Raw genomic sequence first — 20,622 nt, 5'->3', positions numbered from 1 at the left:
TGTTTGACAACCGTTGGACTTGGAATATTTAAGGATTTTTTATTTTTAAAAGAAATGGAAATTAAAATTAAACTTGCGTCAAACTGTATGATGAGTGCGGTGCCTGAGAACCAACACTATTTTTCTTTCAGCCTTATTTTGTTGAACATGCACACTCCTTATGTTCTGCCTTTCTCTTTCAGTTCTGTACAATCTGCAGGTCAGGTTTGTGCAACAGAACCTCATCTACACATACTGTGGTAAGTACAGTGTCAGCAAACAGGTGCAGAGTTGTGTCCCTTAGGTATGCCAGAATCCTATGAATATGTGCGTAGGTTTCACAAAGTGGTAGCCATCTTTGACCTGCACACGACCTTTTGACCCATATCAAGCTACACGCTGTGATATAACTGAAATACATGTACTGTTCAAAATGGCGTTAAACAGAACTCATTCACTCTTAACAACCGGTACTTGAACAAACTCATTCTGTTTCATCGTGAGTCTTGGATCGTAGCTCATCATGTGTTTCGGAGCCAGATGAAGATTAGAATAGGTCTTCAGCAACCCATGCTTGTTGTTAAGGCGACTATGCTTGTCATAAGAGGCGACTAACGGGATTGGGTGGTCAGGCTCGCTGACTTCGTAGATGCATATCATCATATCCCAATTGCGTGGATTGATGCTCATGATGTCAATCACTGGACTGTCTGGTCCAGACTTGATTATTTACAGACCGCCGTCATATAGCTGGAATATTGCTAAGTGCGATGTTAAACAACAAACACACAAACAAACAAACACTAGTCTCGGACCAATGTCAGTCTCTGTCCATGATTACCCTGTCTGGCGCTTGGCATTAAGGGGCTAAAACAAGGACTGGTCGGCTCGGAGTCAGTATACTGTGTCTGAGTGGGGTATTCATGTATAACTGCGGCATGGTATCTCAGTGAGCTAGCACTATAAATCGGCATCAGTCCGGACTAGTACAAGCAGCCACACAAACACACACACGTACATGCACATCGCTATATAAGTGCAATAATCTTGGACGCGACGTTAAACCCAATTTCACCTCACCTCACCTCTGTCCATGACGCTCATACCCGTATCTATATGAGTGCAATAATGTTGAATGCGACATTAGACCCCTTGTCAGCTCACCACTTCATCCACTCACTTGCTCTCTGTGTTGTTCAGGTATTGTGCTTGTGGCCATCAACCCGTACGAGCAGTTAGACATCTACAACAATGACATCATCCAGGCCTACAGCGGCCAGGACATGGGCGCCATGGACCCTCACATCTTCGCGGTCGCGGAGGAGGCCTTCAAGAAGATGTCAAGGTCACAATTATTTATACATCAGTCTTAGAGCCTGCTAGGCGAAGTTGTAGTTTGTTTCATTTTAAGTAGTCTCGTTCGTGTATACATACAGTTATTTGTTGAGCTTTTTGGACACGAAGGAATCTTACTGTTTTGACTTCAGAATGATAAAACCCACGAAGATCGGTGTTGGAATAGGTCTTCAGCAACCCATGGTTGCCGTAAAAGGCGACTAAACTTGTCTTAAGAGGCGATGAACGGGATCGGGTGGTCAGGGTTAATGCATGTCATCATACCCCAATTGTGTAGATCAATGTTCATGATGTCAATCACTGGATTGTCTGTTCCATTATTTATAGACTGCCGTCCAATAGCTGAAATATTGCTGAGTGCAGTGTTTAGCAACAGTCAATCAATAAGTTAAGCAATCCGAATAATACGGTTGCTATATAGCTGAAACCTCACCTCACCTCACCTCACCTCACCTCACCTCACCTCACCTCACACACAGGATAAAGGCTGAAGTTCTGATAAACTGTAAAAAATCTGGTTTTGACCTGTTTAGCTGAAATACTTTTCATCCATCCATTTGCGTGCATAAAAATATATATATATATTATTTTGTTAATTAATTATTTTTTCAGGTTTGATGAAAACCAGTCCATTATTGTCAGTGGAGAGTCTGGTGCAGGGAAGACGGTCTCGGCTAAATATGCCATGCGATACTTTGCAACAGTCGGGGGCTCCCAGGCGGATAGTGAGACACAGGTCGAGAAGAAAGTCCTGGCCTCGAACCCCATCATGGAGGTACAGTAGTCCCAGAATAAGCATTATGGTGTCATGCTTGTCCCAGAATAAGCCCATCATGGAGTCATGCTAGTCCCAGAAAAAGCCCATCATGGAGTCATGCTAGTCCAAGAATAAGCCCTTCCTAGAGGTACAGTAGTCCTAGAATATGCCCATCATGAAGGTACAGTAGTCCTAGAATAAGCCCATCATGGAGGTACAGTAATCCAAGAATAAGCCCTTCCTAGACGTATAGTAGTTCTAGAATAAGCCCATCATGGAGGTACAGTAGTCCCAGAATATGCCCATCATGGAGGTACAGTAGTCCAAGAATAAGCCCTTCCTAGAGGTACAGTAGTCCTAGAATATGCCCATCATGGAGGTACAGTAATCCAAGAATAAGCCCTTCCTAGACATATAGTAGTTCTAGAATAAGCCCATCATGGAGGTAAAGTAGTCCCAGAATATGCCCATCATGGAGGTCATGCTAGTCCAAGAATAAGCCCTTCCTAGAGGTACAGTAGTCCTAGAATATGCCCATCATGGAGGTACAGTAGTCCTAGAATAAGCCCATCATGGAGGTACAGTAATCCAAGAATAAGCCCTTCCTAGACGTATAGTAGTTCTAGAATAAGCCCATCATGGAGGTACAGTAGTCCCAGAATATGCCCATCATGGAGGTACAGTAGTCCAAGAATAAGCCCTTCCTAGAGGTACAGTAGTCCTAGAATATGCCCATCATGGAGGTACAGTAGTCCTAGAATATGCCCATCATGGAGGTACAGTAGTCCTAGAATAAGCCCATCATGGAGGTACAGTAATCCAAGAATAAGCCCTTCCTAGACGTATAGTAGTTCTAGAATAAGCCCATCATGGAGGTACAGTAGTTCTAGAATATGCCCATCATGGAGGTACAGTAGTCCAAGAATAAGCCCTTCCTAGAGGTACAGTAGTCCTAGAATATGCCCATCATGGAGGTACAGTAGTCCAAGAATAAGCCCTTCCTAGAGGTACAGTAGTCCTAGAATAAGCCCTTCGTGGACGTATAGTAGTCCTAGAATAAGCCCTTCATGGAGGTACAGTAGTTCTAGAATAAGCCCATCATGGAGGTAAAGTAGTCCTAGAATGAGCCAATCATGGAGGTACAGTTGTCCTAGAATAAGCCCATCATGGAGGTACAGTAGTCCTAGAATAAGCCCACCATGGAGGTACAGTAGTCCTAGAATAATTCATGGAGGTACAGTTGTCCTAGAATAAGCCCACCATGGAGGTACAGTAGTCCTAGAAAAAGCCCATCATGGATGTACAGTAGTCCTAGAATAAGCCCTTCATGGAGGTACAGTAGTCCTAGAATAAGCCTATCATGGAGATACCTCAAAGAACTAATGTTCTATTATGGATGTGGCAAACGTATACATAGAAATGTGAAATCTTAGCATTTACTTACTCATGATGTCAATCACTGGATTGTCTGGTCCAGACTTAATTATTTACAGACCGCCGTCATATAGCTGGAATATTGCTGAGTGTGGCGTTAAACAACAAACAAACAAACAAACAAATCCTATATCTTATGATCATATGGATGTCATGTGCAGAGTTATGGCCCTTGGAAATCGATGCTAATGGATTCGAATCTGGGTTCGCCTCAATTATGTTTCTAGGTTTGTCAGCACCATTACTGTGCCAGTGGGTTTCACCAAAGTGGTAAACATCTAAGACCTGCATCACTGTCAGATTTCCTCCCACAGGATATAACAGGAATACTGTTCAAAGAGGCTTCAAACCCAACTCAGGCCCTCACTCTTACACCCATGCCATTAGATTATTGTCATCTAGAACAGAAAATTCCCATCCCCCTGACATTCCAGTACTAGTTTCACAAGGTGTGCTGTTCCTTTGTTCCAGGCTATTGGCAACGCCAAGACAACAAGAAACGACAACAGCAGTAGATTCGGTAAATACATCGAGATCACGTTCAGCAGGAAGCACGAAATCATCGGTGCCAACATGAGGACATACTTGCTGGAGAAATCCAGGTCAGATTTAATGCTGTCTTTCATAGAAGCATGTTGACTTATCACAAAATTGGCTTCCACAGGCGATATCATCGCTACTGTGATATTGCATCACAATGCTTTGCAGACCATTGTGACATCATCAGTTACAATGATGTCACAATCAAATGACATCACTAATCTCGCTGCCAGTGAAGATTAGCTGTTCTTATTACATATGTATTATTATTTATATAATGTTCCCCCTTGTTTTACGTTGTTTTACAGTGGGATTCTCCTTTGTTACATAGTGTTAAATTGGCATTCCCCATGTGTTTCGTTGTGTTAAGGCCAGACACTGCACCTTACAGTTGACAAAATGCTTCACAAGTATTTGTTAGTTTTAATTGGTTACAACTTTGAGGTATACATATTAACAATTGAAATAGAGTCTTTTCCAGGTGATGTTGCCACCGGTTGCCATGGAAACATCCAAGATGGCCGCCGCAAGCCTGAAAAAGATGGAATTTAGTTTCAGTTTTTCTCTAAGACCAATAAAGATATTTATATAATTTCAGTTGTATAACAAAGCTTGTATGGTGTTGGGTGCAATGACAGAAAGAAAAATTAAAAAAAGACTGGCATATATTTTTAAAATAATTTTTCAAAATTTCCCATTTTTTAGGTTGATTTTTACCCATAATTTATTTTTTAAAATCAAAATGGCCAACAAATTTCAAAAAGTCTCTCTGTTATTGCGTAAAGTAATCCTCTGCCTATATGTACATCAAATTTCATCCAAATCGGGCCAATAACGGTTGAGATCTATGTTCACTAAGATCCAAAATGACGTTAATGGAGAAAATGAGGAAATAAGTTTGTATATGGTTTTCTTCCTTCAGCACCTATTAAACACTTACAAAATCTTAGTTTACTGATGGGATGTATTCAAGATACATAAAACAATGCATGTACAAAGAAATAACATGACTTAAAACTCCCCAGCACCATACAACAAGACTTCAGCTGCCTCAACATGAACTCGGTCCCTTTTTTTAGCCTCCCACTTTGCACTACGTTCTATCTTAGATGTCTCCTGGCTTTGTTTCCTTGCTTTGAGGGTTCTCACATTATCAAGTCTTTCAATAGAAGCTGCTGTTATTTCATTAGCTTCTATTGCAAGCTTGTTCATTACCTGAGTAATGTGACATGTACCCTCATTGAACGAAGCTATTGCAGACGCCACTGCCCGATGCAACCGCCTTGCACCCAAAAAGACGGTCTTCGGACAACGGGACTAGATCACGGAATGCAAGCATTCATTAGCATTCTGTGTCTTGCCTTTCACCATCCTCTTAAGGAGGTTTTCATCAGACATTCTTTGATACACAGGTACCATCTTTTCTGCAATTTCTGCATAGAGACAATGTCTGATGTTGACAAAACTTCCTTAGTATTTTCAACAACAACCTGTGAAAGAATGTTTTGTTTTTGTTGTAATGTCTTAGGATGGAGACCTTCCATTCCAAAAAACAGACAAAACCTTTTCATTGCAGCATGACCAAGTCCTACCTCTGACAGAGCATAAAAATGTCATTGACCTGAAAGGGATTGGTACCAGATTGATTACCTGACCTTTGTGAAGTGTAATTTTTGGCAACACACATCTGACAGTTTTGACATGTCAACACAACGTTTACAGCAAATCAAATCTATCAAAATTGTCACTCTTTTCAAACAACAAAAGACCTCTGTTCGTGACACGATAGGCATTCAATCTCTTGAAAAAAAAATTCATTTGTCTCATGTCAATAGACATCCATTGAGGTTTTGGTTCATCATTGTCAAGCACGGGAGATTTGATATTTTCAGCAGCTTTAAATTTTGATAGTTTTATGTCGCTGCGTGAAGTTGCATTCAATAAAAAAGAATTCTCACCTTCATTGTCTCCAACGGGGATGTTTTCCCCAACGGCGTGGTCCCCGGATAATTCCGATGCATCTAAAACGTCCAAGCTGTCAGAATCTGACACAGGGATGATCGCGCTGTCAACACGGGTCGTAACTCTAACACCGCATTTCGAACGTGCCTGCTTCAACAGACTTGCCCTTCGCCTCCTATTCTAACCATTTGCGTGTTGTGACTTGTGTTTTGACCTCATTTTAAAAAAATATAACAATTTTCAGTTAAGAAAATATCAAAAACGATGTTTGCCTGTCAATCTTTCGCAAAGCAGCTGCCATTTTGTATACCTACCGGAAAAGACCGGTGTTTTGTTGCTAAGCCGAATGGTGCATTGTGGGATACGTTTTACTTTATTTGGATCGAACGAATATTCCCGAATGTTGCATTACGGGATATTTCTCCTTAAATGGTAATTTACGTACGAATGACTCGCGGGAAAAACCGACGATAGCCTCACGTGGAATATCTATTTTTAGAATGTTTTTGCACAGAAAGATGGCGGAAACGATCAGCTTTCTATCGATGTATAACATGAAGGGGTTCGTTACAGCTGCGGGGGCGTTGTCATGGGTGAAAGTTCAGGTTTTTCCACATTGATCATATTTAAAAACAATACCACACATTATGATTTAAATAACGTTTTTTATTCAGTAAATGTACACAATATCGTAAAAAACATGTTGCATCACAAAGTACATGTATTATATGTGCGAAAAAAATCAAAATCTCGATTTTGACATATTGAAGCAATTATGTTAATTTAAGGTGCCGTGTCTGGCCTTAAAGTAGCATTCCCCCTGTATCATTTTGTGTTAAAGTGGTGTTATCCATGTGTTACATTATGTTAAAGTTGTATTCGCCATGTGTTACATTGTGTCAAAGTGGCATTTCCCATTGTTACATTGTGTTATAGTGGCATTCCCAATTGGTACATTGTGTTATAGTGGCATTCCCCTGTTTTACATTGTGTTATAGTGGCATTCCCAATGTATTACATTGTGTAAAAATGGCATTCCCCGTGTGTTACATTGTGTTATAGTGGCATTCCCCTGTTTTACATTGTGTTATAGTAGCATTCCCAATGTATTACATTGTGTTAAAATGGCATTCCCCTGTTTTACATTGTGTTAAAGTGGTATTTCCCCCTGTGTTCCAGAGTGGTGTTCCAGGCCGAGGAGGAGAGAAACTACCACATCTTCTACCAGCTGTGTGCATCAGCTGACCTGCCAGAGCTAGCGGACATGAAGCTCAGTATGTGCAGCATGACAGACAAACTTCCATCCTGTTTTGTTCAGTTTTCCCTTCTGTACCTGTTCTGTTCTGGTTTCTAACAACCTATTCTTGTTGTAAGAGGATGGGTTGCTGAAGACCTATTCTACTCTGGATCTTCACGGGTATATGAGTTGCTGAAGATCCGGGGTAGAATATTTCAACATGCAATCAGCCAAGTCACCGAGCCTGACCACCCGATCCAGTTAGTCGCCTTATACGAGAACCATATCGGTTGTCCGAGACCGTTATCCTTACCTAGAACCCCACAAGAACTCTCTAACAGTGAGTTTTTCAATCCAGTTGAAGAATCCGGGGTAGGACAGGTCTTCAGCAACCCATGCTTGCCGTAAAAGGCGACTGCTTGTCGTAATAGGCGACTAACGGGATTGGGTGGTCAGGCTCGCTGACTTGGTTGATGCATGTCATTGTTCCAAATTGCGTGGATCGATGCTCATGATGTCAATGACTGGATTGTCGGGTCCAGACTCTATTATTTACAGACCGCCGTCATATAGCTGGAATATTTCTGAGTGCGGCGTTAAACAACAAACAATCACTCAATTGTCGTAAAGAGGCAACCAAATGAATCTGCTCGTCAGGCTGGTCTTACAATGACAGCAGGGATCATATCTCATGATGTCAATGACTGGACTGTCTGGTTCAAAGGGGATTGTTTACAGGCTGCCGTCATGTAGCTGGAATATTGCTGAGTGCTACCTTAAACAACAAACAAATTTATTCCTTGACTTATTCTTTTTAATTAGTGATTTTAGATTTGCTAGGTGTTGATACAAATCATCGTACTGAGGATTCACAGTAAGCGCCTGAGACTCTCTAGTATGAACACTACAGAAGTTCCAATCTGAATTCTTTTAATACTTGCAGTATTAATACTTGCAATTGCAAATGTATCATACTAAGATAGAGGGTATGTAGTTTGGCCCGATCAGTACACTGAACATTAAAATTTGTGTTTTTTGTGGTGAAGACTGAGGACACAATTTCAAGAAATATTCACAAAAATATTCATGATCCCTAACTTTTGGGGATATAGAAACGGGCTCCGTCCGTCCGTACATCCGTCCGTACATCCGTCCGTCACATTTCGTTTCCAGAGCATAACTCATAAACCGTTCAATATTTTTCATCAAACTTTGCAGGTCTGTCAGGTACATGCTGAACTGGTGCCTTTTGCTATTTAGAAATTTTAGACATTTTTATTTTTTACGTTTCCATGGCAACAAGATGGACTTAGGTTCTGTGAGGGTAGGGTTCGTTTCCGGAGCATAACTGCTCAATATTTTTTCATCAAACTTCGCAGGTCTATCAGGTACATGCTGAACTGGTGCCTTTTGCTATTTAGAAATTTTAGACATTTTTATTTTTTAAGTTTCCATGGCAACAAGATGGACTTAGGTTCCAAACTCTTCTTTTTTTTACAATTTCCATGACAAGTTCCCCCTCGGTTAAAAAAGGTTAGGGTTTGTTTATATTTAATTATGGCATAAATTCTGCAACAGGGGCAGGGGATATAGCCACGTTAGTGGCAAACTCTTGTTTTGTTTGCTTTAGATATATACACTAATTAAGTTATTGTCTGGTTGGACTCAACTGTGGTGTTGTGTTGCAGAGGCAGCAGACGACTTCTTCTACACCTGTCATGGAGGGAGCCCGGAGATCAATGGAGTCGATGATGCCCATGATTTTCAGACTCTACGGGAGGCTTTCAGTTTACTAGGTAACCCCTTAACTTCACCCTCCTGGGGATTCCGGGTTAGAAGGAGTGAGTTTGGTTTTACGCCGCTTTTAGCAATATTTCAGCAATATCATGGCGAGGGACACCAGCAATGGGGTTTGCACATTGTACCCATGTCGGGAATCGAACCCGGGTCGTCGGCGTGACAAGCGAACGCTTTAACCACAAGGCTACCTGACCGCCCCTCCGGCTTAGAACATGAACCAAGCAGTGATACAGGGAGGGTAACGAAGGTGTCACGCACTGGGAAGGATCTTGTCGTGATGCTACTGCGAGGGTAAGGAAGGTGTCACACACTGGGAAGGATCTTGTCGTGATGATACAGGGAGGGTAACGAAGGTGTCACGCACTGGGAAGGATCTTGTCGTGATGAGACAGGGAGGGTAACGAAGGTGTCACGCACTGGGAAGGAGCTTGTCGTGATGATACAGGGAGGGTAACGAAGGTGTCACGCACTGGGAAGGATCTTGTCGTGATGCTACTGCGAGGGTAACGAAGGTGTCACACACTGGGAAGGATCTTGTCATGATGATACAGGGAGGGTAAGGAAGGTGTCACACACTGGGAAGGATCTTGTCATGATGATACAGGGAGGGTAACGAAGGTGTCACGCACTGGGAAGGATCTTGTCATGATGATACAGGGAGGGTAACTAAGGTGTCACACACTGGGAAGGATCTTGTCGCAGTGATACAGGGAGGGTAATGAAGATGTCACGCACTGGGAAGGATCTTGTCATGATGCTACTGCGAGGGTAAGGAAGGCGTCACACACTGGGAAGGATCTTGTCATGATGATACAGGGAGGGTAAGGAAGGTGCCACACACTGGGAAGGATCTTGTCATGATGATACAGGGAGGGTAACGAAGGTGTCACGCACTGGGAAGGATCTTGTCGTGATGATACAGGGAGGGTAACGAAGGTGTCACGCACTGGGAAGGATCTTGTCGTGATGATACAGGGAGGGTAACGAAGGTGTCACGCACTGGGAAGGATCTTGTCATGATGATACAGGGAGGGTAACGAAGGTGTCACGCACTGGGAAGGATCTTGTCGTGATGATACAGGGAGGGTAACGAAGGTGTCACGCACTGGGAAGGATCTTGTCATGATGCTACTGCGAGGGTAATGAAGGTACCAACCACTGGGAAGGATCTTGTCATGATGCTACTGCGAGGGTAAGGAAGGTGTCATGCACTGGGAAGGAGCTTGTCATGATGATACAGGGAGGGTAACGAAGGTGTCAACCACTGGGAAGGAGCTTGTCATGATGCTACTGCGAGGGTAAGGAAGGTGTCATGCACTGGGAAGGAGCTTGTCATGATGATACAGGGAGGGTAACGAAGGTGTCACGCACTGGGAAGGATCTTGTCGTGATGAGACAGGGAGGGTAACGAAAGGTGTCACACACTGGGAAGGAGCTTGTCATGATGCTATTGCGAGGGTAACGAAGGTGTCACACACTGGGAAGGAGCTTGTCGCAGTGATACAGGGAGGGTAACGAAGGTGTCACACACTGGGAAGGAGCTTGTCATGATGATACCGGGAGGGTAACAAAGGTGTCACGCACTGGGAAGGAGCTTGTCGCAGTGATACATGGAGGGTAACGAAGGTGTCACACACTGGGAAGGAACTTGTCGCGATGATACAGGGAGGGTAACGAAGGTGTCACGCACTGGGAAGGAGCTTGTCGCAGTGATACAGGGAGGGTAACGAAGGTGTCACACACTGGGAAGGAGCTTGTCGTGATGATACAGGGAGGTAACGAAGGTGTCCCGCACTGGGAAGGATCTTGTCGTGATGCTACAGGGAGGGTAACAAAGGTGTCAACCACTGGGAAGGATCTTGTCATGATGCTACTGCGAGGATAACGAAGGTGTCAACCACTGGGAAGGATCTTGTCGTGATGCTACTGCTAGGGTAATGAAGGTGTCACACACTGGGAAGGATCTTGTCATGATGATACAGGGAGGGTAACGAAGGTGTCACACACTGGGAAGGAGCTTGTCGCAGTGATACAGGGAGGGTACCGAAGGTGTCACACACTGGGAAGGAGCTTGTCGCAGTGATACAGGGAGGGTAACAAAGGTATCACACACTGGGAAGGAGCTTGTCGCAGTGATACAGGGAGGGTAACGAAGGTGTCACACACTGGGAAGGAGCTTGTCGCAGTGATACAGGGAGGGTACCGAAGGTGTCACGCACTGGGAAGGATCTTGTCATGATGATCCTGGGAGGGTAACAAAGGTGTCACGCACTGGGAAGGAGCTTGTCGCAGTGATACATGGAGGGTAACGAAGGTGTCACGCACTGGGAAGGAGCTTGTCGTGATGATACAGGGAGGTAACGAAGGTGTCCCGCACTGGGAAGGAACTTGTCGCGATGCTACTGCGAGGGTAAGGAAGGTGTCACACACTGGGAAGGAGCTTGTCGTGATGATACAGGGAGGTAACGAAGGTGTCCCGCACTGGGAAGGATCTTGTCGTGATGCTACAGGGAGGGTAACAAAGGTGTCAACCACTGGGAAGGATCTTGTCATGATGCTACTGCGAGGATAACGAAGGTGTCAACCACTGGGAAGGATCTTGTCGTGATGCTACTGCTAGGGTAATGAAGGTGTCACACACTGGGAAGGAGCTTGTCGTGATGATGCCGGGAGGGTAACGAAGGTGTCAACCACTGGGAAGGATCTTGTCATGATGATACGGCGAGGGTAAGGAAGGTGTCACGCACTGGGAAGGAGCTTGTGATGATACAGGGAGGGTAACGAAGGTGTCACGCACTGGGAAGGAGCTTGTCGCAGTGATACTGCGAGGGTAAGGAAGGTGTCCCGCACTGGGAAGATGTTTTGGGTACATCCATGCTGATGCTGAAACTGATGTTCTGTTTCAGGCTTTTCTGCCAAGGATCAAATGATGATCTTCCGTATCATGTCTTCTGTGCTTCACTTCGGCAACGTTGTCATCAGAGAGAAGGAGGGGGAGTGTTGTGAAGTTCCAGTAAGTTGTAGAGGATGGTAGCCCATCTGTCAATCTAGAGCACGGTAGCAATTATTTGTATGCCAGACTTCATTGTTTTGTTTTTTTTCGTTTATGGACTTTTGACCCAAAATTAAGGTTGGTAGGTCAAAAATATAAAAATAAGCAAGTTCCAATTTCAAGTGACCCGAGAAGATTTCGGGGTAGAATTGGTCTTCAGCAACCCATGCTTGCCGTAAAAGGCGACTATGCTTGTCATAAAAGGCGACTTACGGGATCGGGTGGTCAGGCTCGCTGACTGGGTTGATGCATGTCATAGGTCCCAATCACTGGATTGACTGGTCCAGACTCGATTATTGACAGACCGCCGTCATATAGCTGGAATATTGCTGAGTGCGGCGTTAAACAACAAACCAACCAATCCAATATCAATTAGGTGGGGAAGAAAATTGGGATGGAGATTCACTATGTCGACGGGATGCCTGGTTAGAATTGCGCTCCAACAGCCTATGCTGGACATAAGAGGTGACTTCATCGATCAGGTCGTCAGGCTTAGGGACTGGTTGATTTGTGTGTCATCGTACCCGATGGCCTTGATTGTTGCTCACAATATTGATCACAGGATTGTCTGGTCAAAACTTGACTATTTACGAGCAGTCGTCATACAGATGGAATATTGCTGAGTGCATTGTTAAACTGCAATCAAACTGCAATCAAAGGGCAAAGTCTGTCATAAGACTATGTCGTAGTATCAGAGAAACGGGACAGTGTCGTGGGTAATTGCCTGCTAATGTGACACATGCTGAAGTGTTATGGGGGCACAGGTGGCCCAGTCGTCTTAGGCGCTGCTATTCGCTGTGCAGAGTTGCGTCCCTTGCGGACGCCAGAAACTTGTGAGTGTGGGTTCGAATCCCGAATTATGTTTCTAGCTTTGTCAGCACCATACCCATGCTTGTGGTTTTCACCGAAGTGGTAAACATCAGAGACCTGCATCATTTCGGGCTTTCCTCCCACATTAAGCTGACACGCCGTGATATAACTGGAATACTGTTAAAAGCGGCGTTAAACACAACTCACTCACTCACTGAAGAGTTACGTTTGTTTTACTACAGAAACAAGATGAGCATTTAACTGTGATGTGTAAGCTGCTGGGCATCGAGGAGTCCCAGATGAGGATGTGGCTGTGTAACCGGTCCATCCAGACAGTCAATGAAACCCTTACCAAACCCCTGACGGAGAGCCAGGTAAGTCTACGACAGAATATACGAAAGGGTGGAATTTCCAGGGTTCGATCCCCTGTCCGCGTCATACCAAAAGACGTTAAAAGATGGTACTTGTTGTTACCCTGTCTGTCACTCGGCATTAAGGGGCTAAAACAAGGACTGGTCGGCTCGGAGTCAGTATACTGTGTCTGAGTGGGGTATCCATGTTAAACTGCGGCATTAAGGGGCTAAAACAAGGACTGGTCGACTCGGAGTCAGTATACTGTGTCTAAGTGGGGTATCCATGTTAAACAGCAGCTTGGTATTAGAGGGCTAGCACATTAGATATGGCTTAAGTCTGGACAAGTGCAAGCATCCTTCATGTATGCACGTCGCTATGTAAGTCCATTAATCTTGAAATAAGGGCCGTAGAAGTAACCTCACGGTCAGAGCGTTGACTCGGCACGCCAGAGGCCCTGGTTTGATTCAGTTCAGGTGTTCCCCACCATGATATTGCTTGACTATTTCTAAAGGTGGCAGAAAACAATAGTCACTCACCCACTCATTCTCATTCACACTCTGTCTCACTCACTCACCCACTCTCTTACTCTCACTCACTCAATCTCTTTCCCTCCATCCCTACCTCCCACCCACCCACTCACTCACTCACTCATTCTCATTCACACACACTATCTCACTCGCTCACTCACTCACTCACTCTTTCCCTCCCTCCCTCCCTCCCACTGACTGACTCTCTTTCCCTCCCTCACTCCCTCCCTCCCACTCACTCACTCTCTTTCCCTCCCTCACTCCCTCCCTCCCACTCACTCACTCTCTTTCCCTCCCTCACTCCCTCCCTCCCACTCACTCACTCTCTTTCCCTCCCTCACTCCCTCCCACTCACTCACTCTCTTTCCCTCCCTCACTCCCTCCCTCCCACTCACTCACTCTCTTTCCTTCCCTCACTCCCTCCCTCCCACTCACTCTCACACCCAATCCCACTCACTCTCTCACTCACTCACTCTCTTCCCTTCCTTCCTCCCACTCATTCACTCTCTTTCCCTCCCTCACTCACTCCCTCCCTCTCACTCACTCTCTTTCCCTCCCTCACTCCCTCCCTCCCACTCACTCTCACACCCAATCCCACTCACTCTCTCACTCACTCACTCTCTTCCCTTCCTCCCTCCCACTCATTCATTCTCTTTCCCTCCCTCACTCACTCCCTCCCTCTCACTCACTCACTCACTCACTCACTCTCTTCCCTTCCTCCCTCCCTCCCACTCACTCAACCAATCCCACCCACCCACCCACCCACCCACTCACTCACTCACTCACTCACTCACCCAATCCCACTCACTCACTCACTCATTCACCCACCAATCTCTCTCACTCTTTCTCACTCACTCAACCAATCCCACTCACTCACTCACTCACTCACTCACTCCCTCACTCACTCTATGATCTTGTTTCATGTCTCCAGGCCAGTTTTGCCCGGGACGCCCTGGCCAAGCACATATACTCCCGGATGTTTGACTGGATCGTGGCCCACGTCAACAATGTGCTGCGGAACTCCGTCAAAACCAAAGTCAAACTCAACTTCATAGGAGTGCTAGATATTTATGGGTATGTTATAACTATATGTGCATGAGTATGTTATGTCCAGATATTTATGGGTATGTTATAACTATATGTGCATGAGTATGTTATGGTCAGATATTTAGGAGTATGTTATAACTATATGTGCATGAGTATGTTATGTCCAGATATTTAGGAGTATGTTATATCAAGATTTACCCATGAAGAACCGGTTTAGAATTGATCTTTAGCAACCCATGATTCATTTAATATGACAGAACTTATTTTGTTTTCCAGGTTTGAAACGTTTGTAATCAACAGTTTTGAGCAGTTCTGTATAAACTACGCCAATGAAAAACTGCAGCAGATATTCAATATGGTGAGTGAATCTGTACTATCATTATGTAGGCCATAGCTCTTCAGTCTTCTTCTCTGTTATTTCTTTGGTACAATGCACACTTTTTTTCAAGATGTGGCCCAGTTATCTGAGGTTTGTTGTATAGAATTACGTCCCTCACTGTCTAGTGTTCTCAGTTTAGCTGTGAGTTGCGTCCCTTGGGCACGCCAGAAACCTATGATTGTGGGTTCGAATCCCGGTTCGCCCCGATTATGTTTCTAGGTTTGTCAGCACCATGCCCGTGCTTGTGGTTTTCACCGAAGTGGTAAACGTCTGAGACCTGCATTTCTTCGGGCTTTCCTCCCACATTAAGCTGGAATGCTGCGATATAACTGGAATACTGTTTTAAGCGGTGTTAAACCCAACTCACTCACTAACGCCAGTCAACAGAATAAACATACGAACTGTATATTGTTATTAGGGAAACTCTGTTTATTGTTATTACAGAAGTGCTCTACTCAGTGCTAATAAGCAGTGCTATTAGCTGTTCGATTGGATTAAAGTAAGGATGTATATGTTTAGGGATGGGGTGGGGGGAGTCACATTGATATTAACCTGCATCTTTTGGACTTTTATTATTATCATAAATACAGATTATGATAAAAAAATGCAGCAAAGTGGGTTTGTGTGATCATCAGCTCAGGGCCCTTGCTACCCGCAGTTATTATTATTATTATTATTATTATTATTATTATTATTATCTTCATCTAGTACAGGGGAACTGTTGTTGTTTGCAGCATGTGTTCAAGTTGGAGCAGGAGGAGTATGTAAGGGAGAAGATCGAGTGGTCGTTTATTGATTTCTATGACAACCAGCCTTGTATTGACCTGATAGAGAACAAGCTGGGGATACTGGACCTGCTGGATGAAGAGTGCAAGGTGAGCTAGAAATGTCTGCCTCAGCAGTTTCTTGTGTATGATGTGTAAGCCTAGTTTTACCTGTGAAAAACTGGTAATTACCGGTAAACGGGAACACTATATGTTGTCATTATAAGGACTGATGGACTAAAAATGTTAGTTTCTACTGCTGCATTGCTACAGATGTGTATGACAGGGAGGGTATCTGTGGACATATCCAACACAAGTGAGGATGGCAGCAAATTCAGGACCAAATATTTGAGAACGTGGTCCGTTTTTAGTACTATTACAGGTGCCATTGTTCATCTGATAACCGATCCTCCATATTTTTCAGATGCCGAAAGGATCTGATCAGAACTGGTGTCAGAAGTTATTTGATAAACACCTGAAGAAGTCCAAGCATTTTGACAAGCCAAGGATGTCCATGAAATCATTCATCATCATCCACTTCGCGGACCGGGTGACCTACACTGCAGACGGCTTCCTGGAGAAGAACCGGGACACCATCTTGGAGGAGCAGATCAACATCCTCAAGGCCAGCGAGGTGGGGAAAACATTTCAGGATGCGCTGCACATCCTCCATTGGCCAGTGTATAACATCTTCCTGAGTATAAAAGTCCAGTTTCCACCCTTGCCGAACTAGACAGGAATTATGGAGTCTATGCATAGTCCAATCAAAATCGCGTAATGAAATCTACATCCGGTTCGTAAACTGTCGGTCTATTGCAGGATTTGTAAAGCATGTTTACCGTCAACAAATATTTTCCAAATCTTTTAATGTTTCTAATCAAGGTGCTCATGTGATTTGCTGCACTTCGTGAAGTAAGACCTATTTTTTTTTAACAAAAGAGATCTTGATTATTGATCTGATCATCTTGACTGGGTGCCACCATTTTGTTTGAAGCAATTGAAAGTGATATGAGAGGTGGAACCTGATTGGTCAGTAGGAGGGACATAGAAGGGACAAAACTCGTAATAGACTAGAAATTCCAGCCTAGTTTGGCAAGGTGGAACTGGTCTTTAAAATCAGTTACCTCGGGAAGATGGTGCATAATAACAGCTTTGAATATTTCGTACTGTTGACATGACCAGCATCATGGTCACCGAGTATCACAGTTCCCTGTCCTGAGTTTTATAGCTTGAGCTTGCCACATCTTTCCAAAAGGCATTAAGGAGATAAAACAAGGACTGGTTGAAGTCAATATCAATCTCATTAAAATCAGACCTCGGTTCTCGCTACCGCTAAACAAAGATCTGAGGACGTCCCATTAGGGGTCACGTCAGAACGACCTTTCATCCGACCAATCAGAGTGTCGCTTACCAGATTGTGAAAGTGACAGTCAGAATGTGGTTTCTAATCTTGCAACCTCGAAAACTTTAACTCCGAGCGATAGTAACGGGTTTAACGACTGAATCCTTACAACCGAGACCATCTATTAGCCATTCCAGAATGTTCTTTCGTTCAGGTTTCAAATCTGTAATCGAGAATTTATCAAAATATGTTTCGAAGTGTAGTCGCCAATTTGAAATTAGTGCTGTAATGCACAAGAAAGCTGCCTTCTGATTGGTCATACCATTGGTCGGTCAAAGTTTGCGCAAGGTCAGTCTGACGTGACCCGTAATGGGATGTCATCAGATCTTTGTTTAGCGGTAGCGAGAACTAAGATCTCATTTTAATGAGATTGGAGTCAATATGTATGTAGTTTGTCTGTGTGGGATATCCTGGCCTGGCACAATACAACCGACATTATTCCAGGCAGGTACAAGCAGCCACCCAAGCACACACTTGCATTCAGGTTCCAATAATCTTAAACGCGACAATGATCCCCATTTCACCTCAACTCTAACTGTTAGGGGGTCTTCAGCTTCCAAATTTTAATTATTTGAACATCTAAGTGGATGTCAACTATAAAACCAGCATTAGTCTGCACTAGTACAATCAGCCACTGGTACACATGCACTTACGCAGACTAACGGGATCGGGTGGTCAGGCTCGCTGACTTGGTTGATGCATGCATCAATGCCAACTGCGTGCATCGATGCTCATGTTGCCAGTCACTGGATTGTCTGATCCAGACTCGATTATTTACAGACTGCTGTCATATAGCTGGAATATTGCTGAGTGTGGCGTTAAACAACCAATGAACGAACAAACCTATGCAGACGCTCACACACATGTGCACATGTTCGATTCCCGACAAAGTGTGAAACCCATTTCTGGTGTCCCCCGCCGTATTATTGCTGGAATATTGCTAAAAGCGGCGTAAAATCAAACTCACTCACTCACACATGGACACACACGCCCCCCCCACACACACACACACACACACACACACGCCCACACACGCCCACACACACACACACGCAACAATCTTGGTTGTGACATTCAAACCATTTCACCTCACCTTCCATGAAATTGATCCAGCAAATGTTCTGTCTGCAGTTTGATGTCGTAGCCCAGCTGTTTGAAGAGGCTAGCGATAAGAAGACAAGGTCAGGGTCAGTGACGGTCACTCCGCTACGCCAGTCGGCCAAGACGGGCAGCAAGCAACACAAGAAAACAGTTGGATCACAGTTCCGAGACTCTCTCAAGCTACTGATGGAGACGCTGAATGCAACCACACCCCACTACATCCGATGTATCAAGCCCAATGACTTGAAAGAAGCGTTTGAGTAAGGATATTCACAGGAGATTGCTCGTTCATAAGTGTAAAAAATTCAGGGGGGTGATGAAATAAAATCATGTGATGTGATCATCAATCGATGCTCATGATTTCAATCACTAGATTGTTGGGTCCTGACGTAATTACTTACAGACCCCGGCGTTGAACAAACAACAAAATCTTACGTCTCAAACAAAGAAACATACGTTGAAATAAGAAAATACATTGGTTAAGAAGTTTATACAGTCAAAGCTCTTTCTGTTTTGATCATGTGTGGATGTGACAAGGACTGATTTGTTTCTTCAGGTTCAACTCAAAGCTGTTTCTGTTTTGATCATGTGTTGATGTGACAAGGACTGATTAGTTTCTTCAGGTTCAACTCAAAGCTGTTTCTGTTTTGATCATGTGTGGATGTGGCAAGGACTGATTTGTTTCTTCAGGTTCAACTCAAAGCTGTTTCTGTTTTGATCATGTGTGGATGTGGCAAGGACTGATTTGTTTCTTCAGGCTCAACTCAAAGCCGTTTCTGTTTTGATCATGTGTGGATGTGGCAAGGACTGATTAGTTTCTTCAGGTTCAACTCAAAGCTGTTTCTGTTTTGATCATGTGTGGATGTGACAAGTACTGATTTGTTTCTTCAGGTTCAACTCAAAGCTCTCTCTGTTTTGGTCATGTGTGGATGTGACAAGTACTGATTTGTTTCTTCAGGTTCAACTCAACGCTGTTTCTGTTTTGATCATGTGTGGATGTGACAAGGACTGATTTGTTTCTTCAGGTTCAACTCAAAGCTCTTTCTGTTTTGATCATGTGTGGATGTGACAAGGACTGATTTGTTTCTTCAGGTTCAACTCAAAGCTCTTTCTGTTTTGATCATGTGTGGATGTGACAAGGACTGATTTGTTTCTTCAGGTTCAACTCAAAGCTCTTTCTGTTTTGATCATGTGTGGATGTGACAAGGACTGATTTGTTTCTTCAGGTTCAACTCAACGCTCTTTCTGTTTTGATCATGTGTGGATGTGATAAGGACTGATTTGTTTCTTCAGGTTCAACTCAACGCTGTTTCTGTTTTGATCATGTGTGGCTGTGACAAGGACTGATTTGTTTCTTCAGGTTCAACTCAAAGCTATTTTATGTTTTGATCATGTGTGGACGTGACAAGGACGGATTTGTTTCTTCAGGTTCAACTCAAAGCTATTTTATGTTTTGATCATGTGTGGATGTGACAAGGACTGATTAGTTTCTTCTGGGTTAACTCAACGCTGTTTTATGTTTTGATCATGTGTGGACGTGACAAGGACGGATTTGTTTCTTCAGGTTCAACTCAACGCTGTTTCTGTTTTGATCATGTGTGGATGTGACAAGGACGGATTTGTTTCTTCAGGTTCAACTCAACGCGAGCTGTGGAGCAACTGAGAGCTTGTGGAGTGCTGGAGACGATACGTATCAGTGCTGCCGGGTACCCCTCAAGGTGAATATTGCTGGTTGCCCCGGCAACAGGTTATTATCCCCCCCCTAAAAATGGAATGGGTATATAGGAATAGGTATTGTCCATCTGTCCGTCAATCCACCCGTCCGTCACGTTCCATTTCCAGAGCAGAACTCAAAAACCATGAGAGATATCTTAACCAAAATTGGCACAAAGATATATCTAATAGGGAACTGGTGCCTTTTGATAGGTTGGGATTTTTAAGAAAATTGGCGGTTTTGGTGGGGGATATGAGTATTTGATGCTTGTTTACCGACTTATGTCAGATTCTCCGATTCCTAATAAAATTGCAGAAGTTGCACTTTCCTTCAGGAGCCCAGTGGGCATTCCAGGGAAGAAATGAGGGTCCCAGGGAAACAGTCTGCCCATGAAGATCTGGGGTAGA

The 20,622-nt window shown here is 44.0% G+C and overlaps 1 protein-coding gene across 8 annotated transcripts in view; it reads left to right on the top strand.

Moving 5' to 3' along the window:
- Positions 1-20,622, top strand: part of LOC139461180 (unconventional myosin-Va-like) — a 166,427-nt gene that overhangs the window by 60,576 nt on the left and 85,229 nt on the right. For all 8 annotated transcript variants that reach the window (XM_071242773.1, XM_071242769.1, XM_071242768.1 and 5 more), the window contains 14 exons: positions 183-239; positions 1,180-1,324; positions 1,948-2,110; positions 3,998-4,128; positions 7,208-7,302; positions 8,954-9,061; positions 11,972-12,078; positions 13,170-13,301; positions 14,740-14,882; positions 15,132-15,213; positions 15,969-16,109; positions 16,423-16,632; positions 18,532-18,761; positions 20,133-20,219. In XM_071242773.1, coding sequence (XP_071098874.1) covers positions 183-239; positions 1,180-1,324; positions 1,948-2,110; positions 3,998-4,128; positions 7,208-7,302; positions 8,954-9,061; positions 11,972-12,078; positions 13,170-13,301; positions 14,740-14,882; positions 15,132-15,213; positions 15,969-16,109; positions 16,423-16,632; positions 18,532-18,761; positions 20,133-20,219 — 1,831 coding nt within the window. The remainder of the gene's footprint in view (positions 1-182; positions 240-1,179; positions 1,325-1,947; positions 2,111-3,997; positions 4,129-7,207; positions 7,303-8,953; positions 9,062-11,971; positions 12,079-13,169; positions 13,302-14,739; positions 14,883-15,131; positions 15,214-15,968; positions 16,110-16,422; positions 16,633-18,531; positions 18,762-20,132; positions 20,220-20,622) is intronic.

The sequence above is a fragment of the Haliotis cracherodii genome, unplaced genomic scaffold (genome assembly GCF_022045235.1).
Source record: "Haliotis cracherodii isolate W230 unplaced genomic scaffold, xgHalCrac1.p SCAF_14, whole genome shotgun sequence".
Classification (NCBI taxonomy): domain Eukaryota; kingdom Metazoa; phylum Mollusca; class Gastropoda; order Lepetellida; family Haliotidae; genus Haliotis; species Haliotis cracherodii.
The sequence above is the reverse complement of the archived record's forward strand: the minus strand, read 5'-3'. Positions and strand labels throughout refer to the sequence as shown.